This window comes from Ambystoma mexicanum, chromosome 12 (genome assembly GCF_040938575.1).
Source record: "Ambystoma mexicanum isolate Mex_15411 chromosome 12, UKY_AmexF1_1, whole genome shotgun sequence".
NCBI classification, from domain to species: domain Eukaryota; kingdom Metazoa; phylum Chordata; class Amphibia; order Caudata; family Ambystomatidae; genus Ambystoma; species Ambystoma mexicanum.
The window spans coordinates 1,189,997,738-1,190,021,473 of NC_090936.1; the positions used below are offsets into that span (position 1 = coordinate 1,189,997,738).

General features: G+C 47.5%; 1 protein-coding gene across 2 annotated transcripts in view; it reads right to left on the reverse strand.

Annotated features, from left to right (window-relative positions):
- Window positions 1–23,736, reverse strand: part of MON2 (MON2 homolog, regulator of endosome-to-Golgi trafficking) — a 1,155,350-nt gene that overhangs the window by 789,323 nt on the left and 342,291 nt on the right. For both annotated transcript variants that reach the window (XM_069629845.1, XM_069629844.1), the window contains exon 7: window positions 8,007–8,132. In XM_069629845.1, coding sequence (XP_069485946.1) covers window positions 8,007–8,132 — 126 coding nt within the window. The remainder of the gene's footprint in view (window positions 1–8,006; window positions 8,133–23,736) is intronic.

The following is a 23,736-nucleotide window of genomic DNA, read 5'->3' on the forward strand; positions in this document are numbered from 1 at the left end:
TAACTTAAACAATCTAAAAAAAGAAACTGACTGATGCAAGAAATATGTAGGAAAAATACTACAGCAGCATCAACAAATGTGCCTACTATTGGAAATCTGAATATATGCGAGTGAAATCATGAGGTTGAGGTGTGGAGGATATGCAGGGGATATGCCCTGTGCTCAGTCTATGCCTGTGTATATACAGCCGCATCCATTTTATTTTAGTCTTCACTGTTGCTCCACATCAAGCTCCAGTCCCATTACCTCCCCAAGGACGGCATCCCATAAGTAAGGAGGAAAGGGAGAGGGACATAAGAGTATAAAGAAACTACATACTACTATTTCTGCATCCCTCCCCCCTATAGCCACACAGTCTTGAACTCACTTTCTATGCCCGAGAGCTTGAGGATTGCTGTTGCACAGTCATTGTGCTCAGTTACCGTCCCCATGCGAGAACGGTTTGGGGATAAGGAGGAATTCAGCCAGTCCCCAACATGTGGCTCTGAAGTAGAACCCTAACCAGTAACCATATCATTTGAAGAAATCAACAACTCCTGGATCCTTGGAGCCACAAATCTTGACTTCTTGACTGAAGCCATTTCAAGAAATGTCCACTTTTTCCTACGAGTCTCACTTAGGCAGCTAAACTCACACAGAAATTACTTTTCAATTAAGTGGTTAACTGACACACGAGGTGCCTGTGGAAGTATGAGAAAGTTTGAGAGACCTCAAACCAATATCATTAATCATCCAGAATAGGGCAGCAAGACTTATCCTTGGCCTTAAACCCAGGGACCACATCTCTCCTGCCCTAAAAAGTCTTCACTGGCTCCCGGTTGCTGCACGGATGAAATTAAAATCCCTCTGCATCATCCACAAGGCTGTCTGGGGCCGGGCACCACACTTCCTGCAACTCCCTCTTACTAAATACTCTCCTTCTAGACCTCTACATTCCTCTGGGGGGGCAGGAGGCCGATCTCTTTCCTCAGCTGGCTCCCTCCTATGGAACAGCGTCCACCCTCCCTGTGCGTCTTGAGCAGGACTTCCTTCACCTCAAGACTTTACTCTTCTCCTCCTCCTTCCCTTCTTCCCTCATCTGCTAATCTCACAGTTGCTGTAATTGGTGTCATGGGCCTTTATGCATCCTCTGGGCCCTTAACCTCCCGACATCCAATCACCCCAGCTTCGGTCTACCTCAGCACATGCCACAGCACATCCTCTGCCTGGAGGCTTGCACTTTTCCACCCAATGCAGCTTCAGGCTGTGTATCACTTACCGTACCTTGCACTTCATCTGTGGCTCACCCATGAGCTCGGGCACCCCAGCACTTACCCCCCACTGCCCTCTTCCTTGCTGCGCATTCTGAATACTCACAAGGCATAGCGAGTCCTTTACTCCCCGGTATTAACACTGTATTTTAATGAATTGCAATACCATGTTCCATCCCTATTCCCCTGTGGGTCCTTTGAAACAGAATGTACTTACTGTATAAGCGCCTAACAAGTGAACAATAAATAAGGTATACGATTGTTGGAGAAGAGAGGTGGAAAACGCCACTAAATCATGAGATGTGAGAAAGCTTAGATACTGCTTGTGCCTTTGCACTGTGATGAATCTAGCGTATCCGTCCTTTCTCCCCAAGGTGGAACATACCCCTTTGAGGTTAGGGCGGTGAGCCTGCTTCACAGGACGCTCCCTAGGGGTCTTGGCAAGTAGGACCTCTCTTGGAGACACTCCCCCTTAAGGGACAAGGACGCCCGTTCCTGTCTGGAACTCCCTAAAACGTTCCCAATGATGGGATACATAGGTCTATCTGATGGGCAAAACCGCAACAATTCCAGAGAATGGGCTGAAGGCAAAGTTAACATATGCCATGACCATCAAGGATCTTCCAATCAACTGTGACGAGGAGGTAGAATCTATATTTGTTGAATAAATATACGTTGAATCAGAGCAAGAACGAGAAACGCATATGCGAGCAGGGGTGGCCCTCTGACAGCACAAAACAGGCGAGAAGCGGAGCTGCGAGGAGCTGCAGAGCCTGCGAAGTTCAGAACTGCTCTGAACGAGAAGCGCAGACATTGGAGACTCAGCGTGTATAGTCAGTGCGGAAACCGAGGAAACTGGAGTACGAATTGGGCAGCTTGCCCGATTGACTCTGCCGACACTAGCCTGCTAAAATATCAGCCACCGGACCGGTAACCAGGCCGGACGAGACAAGAGCGAAAGTCAGACACCGGCGAGAAAGAGAAAGAGAAAAAGAGAGAGAGGGAGAGAGAGAGAAAGAGAAGGTACTGAGCGACTGTAGGCCCCAGAGACGTCCCCCCTGTGATACTAAAGGTAACAGGGAGAACGGGATGCCAAGCGGGGCTCGTTATGTAATCGGAGACACTCGTCCCAGTGAAATTGACAAAGTCCAAAATGCAAAGTTGATGAACTTGAACTGTAATACTAAGAAAAAGAGGATTATAAGTACACCTGAGAAAGAGACTGTTAAACAGTGGATAGTATTACCCTGGGAAGAGGGGAGACTATTCCATCGTTCAAGAGATTCCAATTGGAACACACCAGAGAAAGGAGAATATAAAGTACAGCTAAAAGATGTCGATAAGATAAAAGATAACCCAGAGAAACCAAACCTAAAAATAGAGAACGTTACTCAGCTAGAAAAGATGACCCACCTAAGAAAATATATCCCTCACAAGGATTTACAGGGAAAACAGCCTGGATCAAAAGACAAAAAGTAAGTGCAGGAAAGTACACTTGGAGAGCAACCCCCTTCCCCCACAAGGATAAGGGAAAACCCAAAGACATTTTATAGGAGTTACATGATTTGATACGAAAGGTGACCAGAGACTATCTAGGAATTGGATATTAAGAGGAAACTTTCTAAAACTACAAGCGGACCACTGCATCATCAGGCGTCATTCTCCTGACATTAGTTGGTTTTCAATAGTGGTAGGGGCAGTTGGGATTTATTTTTCTGGACAGCATACTCATTAATTCTGACATTTCCCAAGGACGTACAAGCACCTTAGTTATTTATATACGTAGGGAACCTCATCGAAATACAGACAGTAGACCTTATATTTATTAGTTAATGAATACTTCTTGGAAATCTCATCAAAGTGTCTGTGTCCTAAATGACTCTCCACAAGGGCGTTTACTTATTTGTAGTATTCCATCTTAATGCATCTGTATTGTTAAATAAATAAGTGGTAAACTTACCTTTGTGGACAATCTATTGCTTGACAACCTCTTTTGTAGGTGAAGTTGAACTTGGAAAATCAACACTAATTTCAACATGCATATTGGAACATTTTATTGGTTAGCACAACCTTGATAAAAATCACGTAATGATCTTCTAGGCTGACAGGGGCCATAAGGGTTATTTCCATCTTAGAAAGAGCACCTGTAATTAGATAGGCATCAACAATCAACAGGACAACTGAAAAGGGATTGGCAAAATCACCCTCTCCTATAAGGTACATAACGCAGAAGAAGACCAGGAGACATTGTGAACACCCATACTATTTCAGACTAATTCCCAGTGCTCCAATAATCGATCAGTATATTGAGTCAGCACTACAGACCAGGTGTGGTACAAGCCTTACCCAGAGTGGACGAAGCACCTCATGCTACAACGAAAGAGACATCAATTGACAGTATTGACTAAAGCGCCGAGAAGCCAAAGCCACTGACGTCGGTAGAGACACCACGACATAGCAGCGTTAGACAGGAAGCACACGTGCCATCCGCACATCGGGACACAAACACACACTCTAATGCATGAAGAACATGAGGGTACGGTTCTATAGTTAGAGGACAGATACAAATGCACACTGTCATTGCTTTTATTATTTTGCTTAATGCAGCAACGCAGAAACCGCAAGAAGCAAGGAGGTCCTGAACAAAGCTTGCTGATGCTTATGTGCAATTAACCTTATGGAATTGCAGGGGCACCTATGGAACCTGACAGTCCAGTGTGACTAACATATGGAGAATCTTGAATAGCACGATCATGTAGAAGCCACGTTATGGCATAGGAAAATTACAGCAGGCCACAGGCCTCTCAGCAAGAGCTGAGCTGTTGAAGAATTTAGGCCGGACAAGAGCAAACGTGTGAGACAGGACCTGCTGCCAAGGCCACCAGACACAAACAACATTCCATTCCCTAAACGACAGTAAAGCCACCTGCAATAAATGCAAATAATTCCTCATCATTCAGAGCTTCAGAAGCTCCAAATCATGGTCTCCGAATACATGAACCGGCCGACTCAGACAATGAATCAAAACCAGAGTTGGGAAAGAGTCTATCTCACACCGCCAGACAGAAGCCTGCAACAAAGAGACAAGTGTTGCAAGAGAGGAGTGAGCACCCTCATAGTCTAAGGTGGTGCACACAAGTTACACTGTAGACACATAGTAATTCTTATTACCTTGAGAAAGTACACAGTGAGCTGAGAACCATTGCGGAGCCGAGGCCTGGGGAGATCATCTCTAGCCAATCACAGTTCAGGCTCCTAGCGGTGCGTAACAACGGGCAAGAACCAATGGTAAGACCCTCACACTGCAACACTGTTTAGAGATAGTAATTTGGGGAGGGACCAGGCAAGCCACCTGACATGGGAGAGCCAGTAGAACAACACATATAGGCAACCATATAGTTTATCAGAATCCTGACAACCAATCCACTAGGCCGATAGGTTTTCTGGAGAAGGGCCCAGGTGTAACGCTCACCTGATTCCCACGGAGGCGCTGGTCTTGGCAGGAAGGTGTCTGTGACCCGAAAAGTGATGTGCAGGACTCGATTTGCTTCTGGGGCCGAACCTCTTCGCACTGTGTGTCGAACTAGAAGAGTGAGATTTCTGCAGGTGAAAGAATATGTGGGTTAATGATCTGGGTTGTTGAATGTCCCTCTCTCTCTCTCTCTCTCTCTTCCTAGCTTCTCCGTAGAGCCCCCAGGTCAACGTGCTCACCTTAGATAGGTGAATGCTGGACTCTCCATCTGCGTCTGGTGCAGGGTGCCGTTGCCAGTTCCTTCACTGGTGAAGCATAGGCCTCTTGACATCAGAGGATCGCTACCGTCGTTAACTGCACGAGCGGTGAGTTTCCGGACACCTTTTTAGTCCTTATAGTCTTTAGGTGCGTGGGCAAGTTAATATAGAACAGGACTCTGTATAATGCTTTTTCCTATTTGTCTTGCAGGGCTCTTGAGATAGGAGATGATGTGAAGAGAGCCGAAGTTGGAGCCAGAGCCTTGGAATGAAGCGCTTGGAAATGCGTAAGTAAATGCAAGCGCTCTAACTGTCTCTTTTCCCTTGCAGCTATGAGTTCGTGCTGAAGAGATGCTGGAAAACGCCGGAGTATTTGCAGGCGTTCTATTGTGGCGAGCGCGATGGACGTGAGTAAATACCTGTCTAATGTCTCTTAGTTTGTCTTTCAGATGCTGGGTTGCAGCGTTGAAGAAATCCGGAATTCGCGGAGTGCCGGTAAGTAATAACAATGCTTTTGTCTTCACAGGCGGAGGTGCAGCGTGAAGAAATGTTCGCTGCCGATGGATCAGGTGAGGAAAGCGCTGCGTGTAAAGGTTGCCGTGCTAACCTGTTGTTTCTTGTCTTTGCAGGTGCTGCTGAATACTGGATACAGGAGTGGTAAGTATTGTTCTTGCAGGTTCAGGCTCGGAAGGAAGAAAGGCTGGAACAGACTCGGTGAGCGTTCTGCTGCAGATGCAGAATAACGCGAAGCACGTTTGTTCAATCGGGTGTGGTTTAAATAGCCTTGGAGTGATGAGGCATCTTCCTCCACGGCCCGCCTAGGTAAGAAAAGAGTTCCAGTTCCAGAAGAGTTCCCGTGTTGTATCCAGGGAGTGGAGCTTGCCCCACCCAGGTAAGAAAGTAGTTCCTGTTCACAGAGGATTCCTATGTGGCTGGTAAGTAAGCAGCATGGTCTGCTGCAGGTAAGTCTACCCAAGCATCTTCATACATATTATGAGCCCGGCGCTTCCAGTGCCGGGACCGATGGCTTTGATGAGCCTGGTGCCACCGGCGCCAGGACAAGGTCCAAAAGGTCCCAGTGGGGACCGGCTGGTGCCTAAGATAACGGTTAGGGGCCTGCTTCCAAGGACGTTGGGCTGATCCTGGCTCCTTGGAAGCAGTGATCATGACACCAGGTCGTAATGTCACTCAGACGTCATTAGGGTACAAAAAGGCCTACGAGCCAGGAGACGTTGAGATGTCTTTGGATTTCTTCTATCCTTGTACTGATCCCTGTTGGTTTTGGCTGTAATAAACCGCAGTTTGAACTTGCTGTCTGGCTGGGGCCACGTTCCTTTTTGGGGGAAGGTGTTGGGCCAGTAGCCCTCGAACCTACCTGGGAGTTTTTATTGATATTTTACTTGTACCGCGCTAATACACCAGTGTTTCAGAGTGTGGCGAGGCAAGGGAGGGGAACAAAGGAGAACAAAATAACGATCTTACTAGGCAGAATGACATTGAGAATGTGCAAGTGTGGGGGAGAGAGAAGGGAGGAAAGCGTAGGTGGTCAAGGGGGAAGGGGAAAGTGCAGAGCATAGGAATGAAAAAACAAACAAACATAAAGGTAGTGCAGCCAGAAAGTGGCAAGTGCTAGGTTAAAGGTGCAGAACAAGGGTGTCTGATGAGTGCAGTGAAGAAGGTGAGGTGGGGGGGGCTGTAGGGTTACAGATACAGCCCCTAAGTCCAAGGATTGCCAGGAGGCAGTGCAGGTGCCTGGGCCCGAAATCAGAGGGTGACCAGGTGCACAATGCCTAAGCAGAACAGATCAGCAGGGGGACAGAGGAAGAGTGAAGGCAGAAGCAAAGACCAAGGTCTTGAGGTGCTTCCAGAACCAGAGATGGTTGTCCTCAAGTTTCAGAGTGGCAGGGAGGCTATTCCAGAGGGAGGTCCCAGCCGAAGAAAGATCTACCCCCAACACGTTTCTTTGATAAACAAATGATCCTGAGGGAGTGGGAGGCGGAGGAGCGAAGAGCTCGAGAGGGAAGGTATTTACGGAGAAACAGCTGAAGGTATCTTGGACCCAGGCCTCAGAAAGCCTTGTCAACAATGCAAAGGGTCTTGAATTTTATCCTTGCAACCACTGGGAGCCAATTAAGAGATTTAAGGGCTGTAGAGATACGATCCCAGGGCTTGAGGCCCAGAACAAGTCCCGCAGTCCTCTTATGTATGAGTTGCAAAGGGCAGAGAGTAGAAGCAGGCAGATTTAGAAAGAGGCTGCAGTAATCCAGCCTAGAGAGAACCAGGGCTCGAGATACGGTGAGCTTCTGGGGGAAGGAGAAGAAAAGCAGAATACTTCTGAGGAGGTGTAGTTGGAAGTTTGACTTTTTAGAGACATCAGAGATGTGGGCAGAAAAGGAAAGTGTGGAGTCGAAGATGACCCCAAGGTTCTTAGCCTCGCAGGTGGGGGTAGGAGGAGTTTGTCCCCGATTTCTTCCTGGTTCCCAACTTGAACTGGCAGATCAACATCCCTGCTCAGTGTAGGGTTGCTTTCAAACTCTGAGAAAATCAAACATTTATTCTCGCCATCCACTATTGGGTACCAAGAGACCAGAAAAGAGTGTATTTAAGATGAGCGTCAACATTTTCACTACAATGCATTTGCTTTTACACATATTAAACCTGGCGGCGCGGTTGACAAGATAGAACTATTTTAACTCAAATGAACCTACCTTTTTGGAGGAGTGTTGCCTGCTCAGCGAGTTCCTATATGCTCAGCCACTTAGACATGCAGCTGCTGTCCTTGGCAGGATTTGAGCCAGAGACAGAATCTAAGCAGCAGACAGATATTTGAACAAAGCAAAAAGCTAACCTGAGCCCCCTGTAATTCCCACAGCAAACTACACATGTGTTTTAGTGTGCCTGTCAAAATAATTGATAAACCAGGTCTTCACATTGTCATCAACATCCTTTCTTACCAATCTATAAATGTAAACATACATATTTAGAAATTGGGAAGAGAACAAGAAAGCCAGAGGAGAGAAAATGTACCTGCAAGAACACCTGAGGGAAGTCATTCAGGACCGATTCAAGCAGTTCGAGACCAAATGTCCTGGTCATTTCGGTCATCCCAACAAGCCAGTATGGAGCATCAGCGTTAACCAACTGACACAAGTCCTAGAAGAGAACACAAGCAACAGACAAACAAGAAAAACACTGTTAGAGAAAGAACCAATTAAAACTTGAGAGCAGAACACATTTCAGTGAAAGATTAAATAAAATGGATCTTTGATGAGGAATAGAAAATAGATATTCATGCCACTGGCGGAAGCGAGGCAGGGCCTGACCAAGGGCAATGGGGCTTTTTTGTTGATTTCGGAACAGTCAAGGGCTTGTCTGAAATTCATCAGATTTGCTTTTGTCTGAAAGCAAGTACTGGACCGCTGAAGAAGGCTGACCTCATTGAGTCAAGCAGCACCAATTTATTACGCCTATCTGAATGACCAACACTCAATCTAACAGCATATAGATTTAATAATGTCATTCATGAAGGTTTTGCTTTTAAAACTGAAATAAACTAAAACTATACAACAAAGTACAACTCAGGCCACAGAAATGAGAGAACAAAGCAACAACCAGAACTTTGTGCTAGACACAAGTACCTTAGTCCGCGATACATCGTCTCCTTTCTATGATGTGTCCCTCAAGCTAAGCAGAACCTTTCTTCAGAACACCACTGACCAACGAGGAACACAAAAAGGGCTTCCCCTTTGGTGATATTTTTTCTGGTGGGCACAGTGAAGAAAGGACTACTGCTCTACAGGGATGAACCGTGGCTTAGTCATCTAACTCATCCCAAACTACTACTAAACTAGCAGTGATCACCAATAATAAAGGTGAAACAAAAGAAGCCCCACAGGTGTACCTCCTTTGCATCTTTAGGTAACGCAAGCACTGACCAGGGTAGATCTTCAGGAGGAGGTAAGTTGATACAGTTTTAATATAAAACAGAAATCGTACAGAGGTACCAAAACACAAAAATGCGCAATCAGTGTTCTATCAAAATAGGGACTGTAATAGAAGCAATCAAGCGTATAGCCCTGTAAGAGTAAAAACACACGTTTTGGACTAATAGGGGAGTTCACACCTGCTGAATCCCCCAGCTTTTGTACCACACAACAGGATCACAGGTTTACAATTTCATAGTTATTAAACATTTATACCAAACGTGGAAAATTCATCTGACTTGCCCTCCAACAAATCAAACTAAGCCCTCATAGAATAGCTACCCCTAGATTGCGTTGGTGGGCAGCTCATCTAGGGTGAGGGGATAGGAAGAGAAACTGGCTCTATCTAGTTCTAGTCACCATTAATTTCACAAAACACTTTTTATATGTGTGTTCTTTGCTTCGCAAATGAAATTATTCACTTTTATTCTTTTTCTTTGCTCTGCATTCACACACCCTAATAAATCATGCAAAACAAGAGTCTGCTCTGATTAATTTAAAACCTCACCGTTTATCGCTTTTCCAGAACATATATTGCAACCAATATTCATTCTTGTGCAATGTTGTTCTCAAAAAGAAGCCTTCACCCTCTGGGTAGAAAGCTACAACGCAAAAAAACAATTCCTTTTGCTTTTTGACCCTTTAACCATGCCAATGGTATATTCATTTTCTAGAAAGGGTCAGATCGGGTTTAGTGGTGTCAATTATTCTCCCACTTTCTTCAGGGCCACAGAATGGATTAGCATGCTGCCGAAAAAGTGTGTTTCAAGTGTCTGAGCGAAAATCACCCGACCACTAGATGATGCATAAACAGGGAGGGGAGAATACAAGAAGAGACATTTGCTGTTTTATTCCTATGTTCTTTCCCAGCATTCTCTTATTTAACTTCTATACATTATGGGGAGGTAGCATTTCTTACCCATATTTAGCTTGTATCAGACTCGAAGAATGGATCAGGTGACTGATAGTTTTGACTGATGCGTATATACTGTTGCATTCCGATGCCTCCTGGAATAACACATACAATTCTATCAGTTTCCAGGGGAAGAGGGGGAATTCAGATACCACGCATAACAAGTGTCATTCGTTTTTTAAAAATTAATCTAGTGTGTCTTATTAAGTAAACATGTCCAAATGGGCATGTTTACACGATACATCGTTCAGGATCTAACTCCACCCTACACGTGGGTAAGGAAGGAGGAGGGAACAAAAGCCGCATACCTGATGGATTAGGGGTCAGTAGGGCGAGAGATCTGCCTTGCGTACGTGCAGCTGGGTACAGAGCGTTTTGCTGAGAGCCATCCGATCCAAGCATACACATTCGCATTCGTCATTGTCACGCATGCGTGGCGCGAGTACTGCATTGGAAGACGGACTCGCGGAAGTCAACGAAAAGGGGGCATTCTGCTCCGAAAAGCAGCGTATCTCAAACGATTTTCATAATGCCTAGACATGATCATTGTCGCTGTTCTTTTTAAAGGTTGGATCATGTCAAAGCTAGTGTTTATTTTTAAATTTAATTTTTAATAAGTGAAGTCGATAATTTAACTAATTAATTTCTGAATTTGTGGTGTCATATTTGGAGAGATGTACATGTTAGCTCGGAGTTCTCTCAGGGGAAGCAATGTGTATTAGCTGGATTATCCTTACACATGGTAACGAGCCTTGCAGGGGACGCTCGACCACCAGGTATTGTGGTCTGGGTGTATATTACTGCTAGAATGCATAGATCCTCCACTTCATAGTGTGGCCAGTGTCTGCCAATTTGTCTGCTCATTCAGCCCATTACTGTCTGTTTTTAAGCCAAAGAACCACAATTGTTCTCGTTTGTATAGCAAATTGTGTGTATTCCCGCCTCTCTTGGGAATAGCCAGTTTTTCGATGAGTCCACGTAAAATCAGTGGGGCCATGTTTTTTCAAAACTAAGTGCTCCACCATCGGAGCTGTCAATTTATTTGTGCACTGCACTGTCAGCATGGTGTATGCCCAGTCCACCTACCTCCGACTGGGCATACACCATGCGGACAGTGGAGTGCATGTCCAAGCACAGCCAGTACCGCAACTATTGATATTGGCTGGCAGTTCCCATGGACTGAAAGAACATTAACAAACTGCAACAGCAGCAACGTCATATACCTGATTACATGTCCATGTACGTTACGATACGCGGGAATGACCACACGGCCGATAAAAACGAGATTGGCAGTACATTGATATGGGAAGACTTCCGTTCCTGTCCTTCTGAGTTTTGCCGCTACAGGTGCTGGACACTTGGTAAAAACTCTTGGTGCTGACTTTAGGCCAAAAGGGAGAACACAGAATCGGAAGTGTAACTCCCCTATTGCGAACCTGAGCAACTGAATGTGGGCAGGGTGAATGGGAATGTAGAAGTAGGCGTCTTCCAAATCTAGAATGGCCAGGAAATCGTGCCGGTTTAGCCAAGGTAAGACGCTTTGTAGGGATATCATCTTGAATTTGATGCGCTTGATGAACTTGTTGAGTGCTCTTAGATCCAGTATCGGTCTCCGCTGACTGTTTTTTTTCTTTTTGATCAGAAAGAAACGGGAGTAGAAGCCTCTTCCCTTCTGTCTGGGACTGGTTCGATAGCTGCTTTTAGAAGCAGTTTGTGAATTTCGGAAATGACAAGTCTTAAAAGATGTACTTTGCGAGGGGTGTGAGCAAAGGATGGAGGTTGATCCAGAAATTCTATGGTGTGACCCTCGCGGATCACCTGCAACACCAACTTGTACAATGTTATTGACTGCCAACGTTGGAGAAATCATGATCTGTCAATTTTGCTTGCTCTGGCTCTTGCCCGGGGGAGAGCCACGCCTTCCCGTCTGGGAGTACTCGCTAGAGGATTGCTGGTATCTGTTGTCCTGGAAGGCGTTTCCCTGTGTTTTTTGGCCATAGGAGGGACAATTAAAGCCTCTGAATTTGGAGGATGAGCCTCGAAAGGGACGAAAAAGATTTACTGTCTTTGTCCATGTCTTTAAGGGAACTGATGGCTCGAGCTGTGTCCGTGTCTGTCTTTATTCCTTTCAGGTGGTCATCGATCTTACCAAATAAGTCTTTCCCATCGAAGGGCATGTCCAATATTTGTGCTTGGACCTCCGGTCTGAAGTTTGTAGCTTTCATTCAGGCTGGTCTCCTCAGTACAGTACCGTGAGCCATTTGCCTGAAGCCTGATTCAGCCATGTGCAGGTCTGCGTCAATCAAATGATCTGAGGTGGCCTCCCAGTCTGCTATGATTGTTCTGGCTTCTTCCTGGAGATCCGCTGGTAAATGTTTGGTTAGTTTAGACATACGTAGCCATAGCTTGCGGTCAATACGCGCCGTCATGGCTAGTGCATTGCCCGCTCTGATGGTGAGAGTGGCTGACGAGGATACTTTCCTGCCCATGGCCTCTAACTTACAGCCTTCCTTGCCGGGAGCGGCTGATTAGGGCGATGAAGGATTAGCCAACTTTTTTCTGGATGACAGAATCTGTCTTAGTATGTCCCCTTAGACAAAGTGGCGCTGTGTCAGGGGCTTTGCATTTCTTTTCAGGTCTTGAAACGATAGCCGGAGTGGATAAAGGTGCAGCCAGTATCTTAGAACCATAGTCCCATATGGTATCAAGAAGAGGGATGGTAGTGACTGTCGTAAGTTTGTCCATGGGCTCATGAAGCACTGACTGTTTCTCTTCTGATGTGACTTGTAACTTGATTAGGTCTGCAGCTTTGCCGATAATGGTATGAAAAGATACCAAATTGTCCGGTGGTGAAGAATCTCCTGGAGAGTCTTTCTTTCTAGGTTTGTCAATTATGTAATCGTCCCATTCGCTATGAATTTCAGGCTCATGTGTAATCTCCCCTTTCTCTTGGTCTGAGAAATCCCTGAAAGGATCCTCTTGCCAATCTGAGATCGATGCGCTCGAAGGAACAATTGTAGGATCTCGAACAGGTGATCTTGGCCTAGGCGATGATCTTGGAGATGGGACCCTTGTCTGTGAAGCACCGAGCGTCCTACTCCTGGATCTGCGAGGGGGCTCAGGTGAACGTGTCCTTTTATGTGGCCTGCTCCTAAAAGGAGACTCTTGGTGTGCTATGTTGAGGCAAGATCCTCTGTGGAGATCTTACCTCCTTCGTTAAGGATGACCTATTTTCCGTTTGACGTCAGTTGAATTTGTCAATGATCATTGCATCGACTCCATGGATCGCAAGGATCGACAGGTTCCTCCGTAGTTGGTTGCCAGGGAGGACTGTGTTCCTTGAGGGTAAGAAAGGGTGCTCATCAAGGAATTCTGTGGTGTCTGAAAACTCCTCCTGAAGAATGATGTCTGGGAGTTCTGCCATCTCTCTTAAAGGAGATAGTTGTGCTACTATTTGTTCATGAGTCTCTGATAAAGGAGGCACTGTTTTTTCATTGGATGGCGTTACAGTGGCGTCTGTGTAGGGTGTTTTGGGTTTTGTTTTCTCCGTGGACGAAGAAATTGGCAGTATCGTCGATGGTGGCTCCGAGGACGAAAGCCTTGTGGACGAGTGATGGATTCCTGCGTCGACGATTGTTTTGTGGATGCTGATTTTAATGACAAAGATTTGGTCGTCGATGACGGGGTTTGAAGTGTCGTCGTCGTGGACGATAAGGGTTTCATTGACGGCTTGGTCGTCGATGGGCCTCTATTGCTATTGCCGCTCTTAGACAGCATTTCCGTTGACGAATGCCACCCCCCAGGTTTTTTTAAAACGCCTCCTTACCTTTGGACATGTTTTCTTCCCCAGGATGCCGTTTCTTGTGGTCTCCAGAGCCCAAAAGGGACGTTTCCTTACTTTTATGAGAGGGAGAGGTACTCCTTTCCACTAAGAGGCCCTCCTCTTTGAAGTTTGCCTCTCAGATGGTATGCTAGAATGTCTAGGAGCTGTCTTGGCAGATTCTTCATCAGAAGATAGACCTTTGGATTCTAAATGTAAAAGAAGTCTTCTGTGTCTGTCCTGCAGGGTTTTGTTGGAGAAAGTCCTGCAAATGTCACAATTATTGATTTCATGGTTGGAGCTTAAGTCCTGCCACCTCATTGGATAGGGCCATAAAGGACCAAAGTGAGGTGGAGGGACTACACAAGTGAATGGCTCATAGACCACAATGGGCTATCTACACTCATATTTCTATGGAAATAATGTATGTATATTTAAACTTTTTTAATAATTATTTAAATCACAGAGGATTCCCGGTCTGACGACAGGGGATATTCAAGCATCTGAATCTATGAAAGATCCAATGCTGGAGAAGCAACGTACTCCGTCCCCAGCATTGTATCTTGCATAGATTCACATGCTGTGAATAGACCTAGTACCAGTATAGAAAATTGGAGGCTGTAAAAGCTCAAAAGCATAACTTATTGAAAAAGACGCTGCAGGACTGCTATCCCTGTCTGAACGTCTGATGCGTGCTGCATCTCCAAGCAGTAGTGCCTCAAACATTTGTGGCACCAACCATGCAGCTGCATGGCAAAAGTCTATGATGGAGACGCCCACCCACAAATCCGTCGAGGCTGCAGTGGCCCTTGTGGAGTGAGCATGGGGCGGTGGAGTTCATGGTTTTCCTGCTGACACCAATCACTATTCTCTGGGTCATACTGCCCCCATCCAATGACAGTCCTCTCCCTAAGCTCCGCCCATGGTGACCATCTTCAGATTTGGTAAGCAGGTAAAGCGGCAGTATGAACCAAGAAGAGCCACAGAGGGGAAGGAGGGAGGGTGCGCATGTGAATTCATGCCAGACCAATGCTGGAGAACAATGATTACACAGCAGTACATATACACAACGATGGGAGGTGGCAAGGCTCAACAGAAGCAATAACCTTACCTCTGGAACAGACTCACCTCAAACGAATAGGTTCCGAAGCACCGCTCGGCCGACTGAGGAGGACTCCTTCGGATCCCTGTCGACCGAGTAGAATCTTGTGAAGGTGTGCATGGACCTCCACGTTGCAGCCCTGCAGATTTCGAGCAGGGGCACACCGGAGAGAAACACCATAGTTCCTGCGATAGCTCAGGTGGAATGGGCTCTCAGCCCGCCTGGAAGACGTTGTCAGAAAGCACCAAAGTATTAACTGAAAAGGATACGGTACTTAAAAGGATACAGGTGGTAGGGTCTTCCGGATCCCTGTTCACGCGTTTTGATAGTTGTGAAGTCAAGTTAAGACCTTCCAAATGATACAACTCTCTGACTGGTAAAACAGGCAGAGCGATGGATCACTGGAAAGGGCGTGGGTAATGTATAAGAAGTCAGCCTAGAACAAAATAAAGTATCATGAATAACTGTCCCAACCTGGGTATGATGGAATAGGAAATGTCATGAATGCACACACTGACCTTGAGTCTAGGGCAGATGAATCCAGCAGAGTCTCTTGCGGAATCCAAGGTAGAACAAACGACAAGGAAGGGAAGATTAGTAAGGGAGACTTATCCCGAACGGAACGAGGCTCACGCTAGATACCGGGTTGATGCACCACAGGATAGCGTCCAAAGTACTGTTCACTGTCACCTTCCAATTATCCTTGAAAGTTTCCTTCCCACGTAGTGTAAAGTATAGAAGTGAATCAATCCCCCTGTTAATAACACAGGTGCAGGAGTTGGAAATAGCGCTCCTTTTAGGGTATAAACAAAGTACACGCGGTTCGGGACAGCCGCGAAGAAAAGAGCGTGTGCGTGTGGATTTACACGCGATTAGGATTCAGGCAGTCCAGGCCAGCAGCGCTTGAAGACAACATATGCGTGTGGATTTACACGCGAGCAGGATCCACGCAGTCCAGGCCAGCAGCGCTTGAAGATAGCATACGCGTGTGGATTTACACGCGAGCAGGATTCACGCAGTCCAGGCCAGCAGCGCTTGAAGATAGCGTGCGCGTGTGGATTTACACGCGAGCAGGATTCACGCAGTCCAGGCCAGCAGCGCTTGAAGATAGCGTGCGCGTGTGGATTTACACGCGAACAGGATTCACGCAGTCCAGGCCAGCAGCGCTTGAAGATAGCGTGCGCGTGTGGATTTACACGCGAACAGGATTCACGCAGCCCAGGCCAGCCGCGTTTGAAGATAGCGTGCGCGTGCGGAATTACACGCGAACAGGATTCACGCAGCCCAGGCCAGCCGCGTTTGAAGATAGCGTGCGCGTGTGGAATTACACGCGAACAGGATTCACGCAGCCCAGGCCGGCCGCGTTTGAAGACAACGTGTGGATTTACACGCAACCAAACAGCTCCAGGAATCAGCGTGTGGCGGAAAACACGCTATAGAAGGCCAAAAAGGTAGCTGTAGTAACCAGCAAGGATGCAGACCGGAGGTTCAGCTACACAACGCCAAATGATTCGATCAGAAGCAGCGAGTGAAGTTTCCACGCTGCTTAAATACGCAATGCCGTAGTTCACGTGACGAAGCAGAATACACGTGAGTTAGCGACGTGAAAAGTGCAAACGTCGTTTTCCCGGCAACGTGTCGAACAACCGCCATTTGGAATAGAACGGTCTAGCTGTTCTACGAGCGTAGGAGGTAGGACCACGTCCAGCATGCATGACAGACGTCTGTTAGCCAGCCAATGATAGTGCATGATGCAGCCGGAAAACCAGCTGGAGATGGAAGCCATCAACAAGGCCTTTCCATGATTCACAGGACCAAAATTGACAGACAGCAGAGAAGACTTCCAAAAGCCGTTCGTACGTGCCACGTAAAAAAATCAAGGCACAAGCAAAGTCCAGCGAATCCAAGGCCCTCCTACGCCAGCAATGACTGATTTGGGAAGAAGACGGGTAACTCCGACAGCACCTTCGGCATAAAGGTGGGGTCCATACGTAGTGTAAGGGTGTCCCTAATTATGCTCGCACCAGATTGAATACACCCCTCCAGGGAAATAAGGCAAAAAGGCGATCTTGTAAGGATAACAAGTTTAATCTTTACAAATGAGGATGCTAGCAAAAGACTGCTACCTGAGCGTCCTTCTCCTGTCCCTCTTCCGTTCCTTCCTGCCAAAGTGGTCTCAAGCAGAGGTTTATACAGTCCTGGCTTGCTATGGGGCCGTCACTGGAACTGGAGCAAGACTTCAGCCAAATCCGTCCTTCCATAATAGGGATGCTCCAAAGCCTTCTTTCTTCAATGTCAGCAGTTTTGTCAGGGCATGCTGTTCTACATTTTGCTAGCTATGCCAAAACACACTGTAGCTCATGCTTTCCTCCATTTTGCTAACTATGCAAAAACACACTGCAGCTCTGCAGGCTTTTACAAACCTTGAGGCCTAGTGCAAAGAAAATCATGTTAAAAATGTTTCAGTCATTCTATCCATATTCCACTCATCCTGCTCACGTTTATGTGGGCCCTATAGTCTCCTCCACACTTAACTCTTATAATTGATCCCATTCTGCATTTTGTCGCACAAAACACCCGATTCCTATTTTTAACCCGCATGGACCCTTTGACAGACAGGGGACACCTGGTGAGTCAGTTTGCGCTGGCCACAGTGCAGAACACCGCACACTAAGCCTGCAGTCTATTTTAGATCCTACAGGCTGCATTCCTTCTGGGTTTCGGGGGGGTTTACTCGACAATAGCACTAAGATTTTACAATGCCTAGGATCTGACATTACAAATCTATCCACCTAATAGTTTATTGCACTTTATATTTACAAAATAACTACCTTCTTCAGTGCTTGCCTATTTCTATGTATGTGATTATGTTTGCATGAGAGAGCATTCCCAGTGCCCCTAGTCTATTATAGTGCCTTAAAAAGGTCTTGCCCAACTCTAAAGAGCTTGGGGGTTCAGAAGGACCCTAGTTCCTTCCCAACATTAGTACCACCCTTGAAGCGTGGAAGGACAGATACAGATGTTTGCATGACAGTGCCTGGATCTCCCCGAACCGCCTGGCTGAGGCGATTGCCACTAGGAACGCTGTCTTCCACAATAGGAACTTGAGAGGGGCCTGATGCATCAGCTCGAAAGGCACCCCATAAGCTTAGTCAAAACCACATTCAGTTCCCAAGCCGGGGCAGGTGTAGTCAACAGTGGAAAAGTCCTGAAGCGCCCCTTATTGAATTCCTTGAAGGTCTGTTAGACCACAGAGAAGGCTTACCCTGCACCCTACTGTACCAGGATATGGCTGTCAGGTGCACCTTGATAGAGACATGAGCCATTCCAGCCTTGGCCATGGAAAGCAGGTACGGTAGCGGCTGCAGTGCTGTGACACGCAGAGGGGTGATCTTCTCAGCCCGGCACCACACAGATACACACATCCACTTATGGCCATAGCAAGTCAATGTTGAAGAGGCCCTGGCCTTGGTGAGGATGTCTTTACACACCGTAGGTAAAGCATATGTCCAAACTCTAGGGCTGCAGTGGTCAAGCCTTGAGATTCCGCAGCGCTGGGTCGTGGTGCAGAATCGCTCCTCCCTCTCTGGACAGAAGGTCCGGCAGTCGTGGCATCTTGATGGACAGAGCCACCAACAAAACAGGTCTGGATACCAGATTTGTTGCAGCCAGGCTGGAGCAATGAATATCATCTTGCAGTGACATTGTCAGAGTGGGCTGATCACTCGTAGCAGGAGTGGTAATGGAGGAAAAGCATATAGGAACAGTACACCCTCCCCCTCTAGGGAACGAGAATGTATCCCCCATGCTCCTAAGATGTGGGAACCTGCTGGCACATCTCTGAGACTTGTAATTTGCTGCCGTCGCAAAGAGATCGATCTGGGGTTGACCCCATTCATGGAATTGAAGATCCAACTATTCCTGGCAAAGCTCCCACTCGTGGCAAGAACACGGTTCCCTCCTGGCGAGTCCACAATGGTGTTCTTGGCGCCCACCAGGTGAAAATGTGCGAGAAATATGTCCTGACAAATGGCCCAGTGCCACAGATCCTGGCCGCCCCTGGAGAGAACCAGAGTGCGTACCGATGTAGAATATGGTGGTGTGTTGTCCGTGAAGATCCTCACCACCTTGCCCCTCATCAACGGCAGGAAAGACTTGAGGGCCCAGAAGACGTCCTGAAGCACCAAGACGTTGATGTGAAAGGTCTTATCTTCTGATGTGCCACTGTCCAGTATGAGCTCCCCAACCTTCCAGGGAATCATCCGTGGTGACGTCTCCTGATAAGACTAGCAATGGGGCTCCTTGCTTGAGGTGATAGCGTACACCCAACCACTGCATTGCACGTTAGAACTCCTCGTTGATGGTGATCTTGTGCGTCCAGGATCCCGAGATTTGCAGCCATCTTGCATCCAGAAACTCCTGGAGTGGCCTCATCTATAGTCTGCAAAGCCAGATGAGGTTGATGCAGGTAGACATCATGCCCAACAGCGACTTGACGGCTCGCACCGTAGCCAACAGCACCGATGACAGGAGCTGCACGTTCCATGGGATGCAAACCACCCTCTCTTCCGAGGCAGCCAGGCAAGCCACTGTGTTGAGCCGTGCCCCCAGAAACTGCGCATTCTGCAAAGGCTCCAGGCAGGACTTTGGATAATTTATGGAGAATCCCAGATCTGTCAGCAGAAGGAAGGTGCTGCACTGTGCTGGCTCGGCAGAACATGGGCGAGGGATCGGATCAGCCAATCATCCAGGTAAGGGTAGATGTGGATGCCCTCGAGACAAAGATGTGTCTCCACCAGAACCAGGGACTTCGTAAAGACCCTCAGGGCTGATTTCAGGCAGAAGGGAAGCGCCTTGAACTGATAGTGCTGTCCCTGGACCAGGAACCGCAGGAACTTGAGGTACTTCTGATGGATGTGGAAGCATGCGTCCTCCAAGTCCAGTGATGCCAGGAAGTTGGTTTCCTCCAGTTGGACAACCATGTGCTGCAACGTAACCAACCTGAACATCTGAGCCTTCAGGTACTTGTTGGGGTATCATAGGTCCAGGATCGGCCTCCACCCTCCTGTCTTCTTTCGAACCAGAAAGATTGTGGAGTACACCCCGGAGGTGCTGGGGGACAGGTTCCATTGCCCGCTTTTTTTAAATGACTTGGACCTCTTGCAGTAGCTTTGCCTTGTGTTGTTCTTGGCGTGCTACAGGGGGGATACAGGGACACCTGTGCTGAAACTCCAAGGTGAGCCCCTGTCCAAGAGCGTCCAGCACCCATCTGTCGGTGGTGATGGTTTTCCACGTTCTGATTAACCTAGTCAGCCGGACTCCCACTGGGATGCACTAGTGGGGGCACAGGTCCACGGCCGGTTCAGGCCTGCTTAGGCACCACTTAGGCTACTTTTCCTTTCCTGAGTCTTGGGCTTCTTCTCCTTTCCTGAGTCTTCGGAGGGTGAGAGGTTTATGCCCCCTTTTCAGTTGGCTGTGTCCTAGTCGTGGCAGTAATTTCCTGCCATGCCAGTAATGACACCCGTGGAGCCTGTGCTCCGACTGTGGCCACCGTCTTCGCGGTCTGCCATCCCTACGACCAAATAGTGGTTGTTGATGAGGCAGTCGACACAACCGTCGGCGTGACATCAGCCATCGTCTTTGAGGTGGCCGTAGATGACGCAGTTCTTTTGGCTGAATGAGGCGGCAGTGGAGGTAAAGACGGGCCCACCTTGGACTTTTCCTTCATCGTCTTCTCCATCGATGATGCGCGTAGTTTCGAAGAGGTCAAGGACTTCCTCTTCGAGCACATGACTCTTGCTGGCAGGCTCACCGTGGAGGTTGTCGGTGATGGCGATCTAGCCCTCCCTGAACCGGTACCGCAACAGCCACAAACCCAGTGGGATCCGTGGCCTGCGACCTTGCCTTCTTTTGGACCCCGCAAGCGGGGTGTCCTCAAAGGACCTCAACCTCTTATCCCAGGAAGTTTGATCGTGGGGCTGGCTGGTCGGCCCTAGAGGGAGCCTGATCATGCCCAGAGGCCGAGTCAGGGGCCTTACCCGACTAACCATGCCCTCAACCTGCTGTCGCGGTCCTTCTTGGTTTTCTTTGAAAAACCACGGCAGACCTTGCATCCTTCCTCATCATGGTCCGGATGCAGGCACTAAAGACATGTGTGGTGTCGATCTTCCATGGAAGCATTTCGCGCAGAGTTTGAAGAGGCATCTCTTCTCCTCGGTCATGGTGAAAAAGGCACGAACTAGGCCCAAGCATGGGCCTTCCGATGATGATTAAACACTTGCTCTTTGGTAGCACATGCTTTGAACGGTTATGACTTGGTCAACACTTAGCAACCTGACCTTTTGTTTATGACGGAGACTTGGCTCTTTGATACGTTAGATCCTTCTATAATTCAAGCATTACCCCCTAAATACAAATGTATCCATGTTGATCGCCCTTCTATTCACCCTGTGGATGGAGTGGCCATAATGCACAAGGCTATCTTTAAAACCTCTTGCATTGTGCATGACCACTCTCTGAAGATGGAGTGTCTTCTTGCCTGGATATCACCATCTCCCATTTCGTCACTGTCTATCCTCGTGGTCTATAGACCCCTGGTGTTGATAGTACCTTTTGCACAGAGTTTACTGCTTTTGGATCGGAATTCCAATTCAAATATCCCAATCTCATGATTGTCCAAGACTTTAATCTTCCACTTGGTGCAAATAATGCACAGCAGGGTTGAAATTTCTTAGCTCTTATGTCTGACCTTGGTTTTCCTCAGTTGGTCGTTGACCCCACTCATTGACTGGGTAACGTTCTGGATTTTGTTTTTGCCCCAGAGGCTTCTACTATCATTCTCCCTCTTTTCCCAGTATTATGGACTGACCACTTTGTGGTGCCTTTTCCTATGTCTCTATTGAGCCCTACTCTCCCTGTGGTTAAACAAGCTGTTCCCAAGTGTAGCTGTCATTGTGTCTCTAGTTATGACCTTGCAGCCTCCATCACTTCTCAATGTGTTCAAGACAAGTCATGCTCGTTGCTAACTTTGGATGCAACCTTTTGTGCGGTAGCTGACCTTTTGGCTCCCCTTAGGCTCTGCAAAAAGAAAATCCGTCCTTCTGAGCCCTAGTTCTCTGATGAACTTAGGGCCCTTAAACTTCTCTGTAGGCAGTCGGAGAGGAAGTGGAGAGCCAGTTACTCTCTGGTTGATAAAACGTCCTTCCGTCTCACTATAGCATCCTATCAGGCGGCTATTAGCTCTGCCAGTCTTTTGTCAGTCTGAAGGTGGAGGCAGCCATCAATCAGCCCAAAGCGGTTTGATTTGGTTCACTCTTCTCCCGTTAAGGCAGGATCACAGGCTGTGCCATCTCAAGACCTCTGCGATTCGCTTGCTTGCTTCTTTTTCAACACGATCAAGACTATTTGTCATAACATTAGCAATTGTGTAGGGCAGTCTGCCACGCCGTCGTCTTCTGCTTTCTCAGCAATGTCCAATTCAACTTGGTCCATTTTCCTACCTTTTCTGATCATGATGTTCTCACTGGAATTCATCAGCTCAAATCTGCCTCACCCCTTGATCCTATCCCTATTGCTCTTCTTAAAGAGATCTCAGGGGTTATTGTTCCACTGATCACATTGGCAGTACATACTACCTTTCTCTCTGGATATATTCCCAGTGCTTTGAAACATGCGTTAGTTATTCCTCTGCTCAAGAAGCCCTCTCTTGATCCCCCTGTGCTTTCAAACTTTCGTCCAATTTCACTTCTTCCTTTCCTTATGAAGCTGCTGGAGTCTCTTGTCTCCTCCTGGCTCTCTTAATTTCTTGAATCTTCTGATTTCTTTTACTCTTTTCAGTCGGGTTCCGTCCTGGGAGAGGTACCGAGTCAGTCCTCACTTCTGTGATTAATTACCTTGTTTGCCTGGTTGATCAGGGTGGAGTCGGGGCACTGATTATGGTAGACCTATCAGCTGCCTTCGATACTGTTGACCATCTTACCCTGATCTCCCGGCTATCGGTGGCAGGCCTGTCGGTCCAAGTTCTGACCTGGTTCTCTGCGTAACTGGGGGACTGCTCTCAGTCTGTTTTTCTTTCCCCTTTCTGCTCTAACCTGTCCCTTTATCCTGCGGTGTTCCGCAGGGTTCTGCTCTTTCTCCAACCCTATTCAATATGTATATCAGGCACTTGTCCACCTCATCTAGTCCCATGGCTTCCGGTATTATTCCTATGCCGATGACATGCAAATCATGGTCCGTCTCGATCTTACTCGGCCGGATACTGCTGCACGGCTTAGGGGCTGCCTTGAGGACTTGGGTTCCTGGATGGCTGGGAACTGCCTAAAACTAAATGGCAATAAGACGTAGGTTCTTGTAGTTGGCACCTCCGGCCCTTTGTCTTTTTGGACGGCCGACATCTAGCCCACCTCTCTCTGACCCTTCTCCCTGCCTACCTCCTCTTTTCAAAATCTGGGTGTAATAATCTCTTCTTCCTTATCTATGTGCAATCAGGTTGCAGCAGTCTGCAATTCTGGACACTTTAAACTTAAAATCTTAAGGAAAGTCCTTCCTTTCATTCCCGTCCAATATCAGGCTGCTGTTGTTGCTTCTCTTGCTCTCAGTACCATTGATTACTGTAATGCACTTTATCTTGGTCAGCCTGTCTATCTCATGCACCGTCTTCAACTCCTTCAGGATGCTGCAGTCAGGTCTGTCCTTCACCCCCCATTTGGGGCTCATATGTCCCCTCTGCTTCATCAGCTTCCCAGGCTTTCTGTTTTAAAACCGCTCTGTATTGTACATCGAGCCTTCTACAAAAAAAAGTGCAGAATATTTGCAGACCAAATTTCTCCCTTATGTTCTGCTACAGTCACTTCGCTCACAATCTGCTCTCATGATTCAGGTACCTCGGGTCAGACTCTCCCGTATGGGAGGCCGAGCTTTTTCAGTGACGCAGCCAAGGC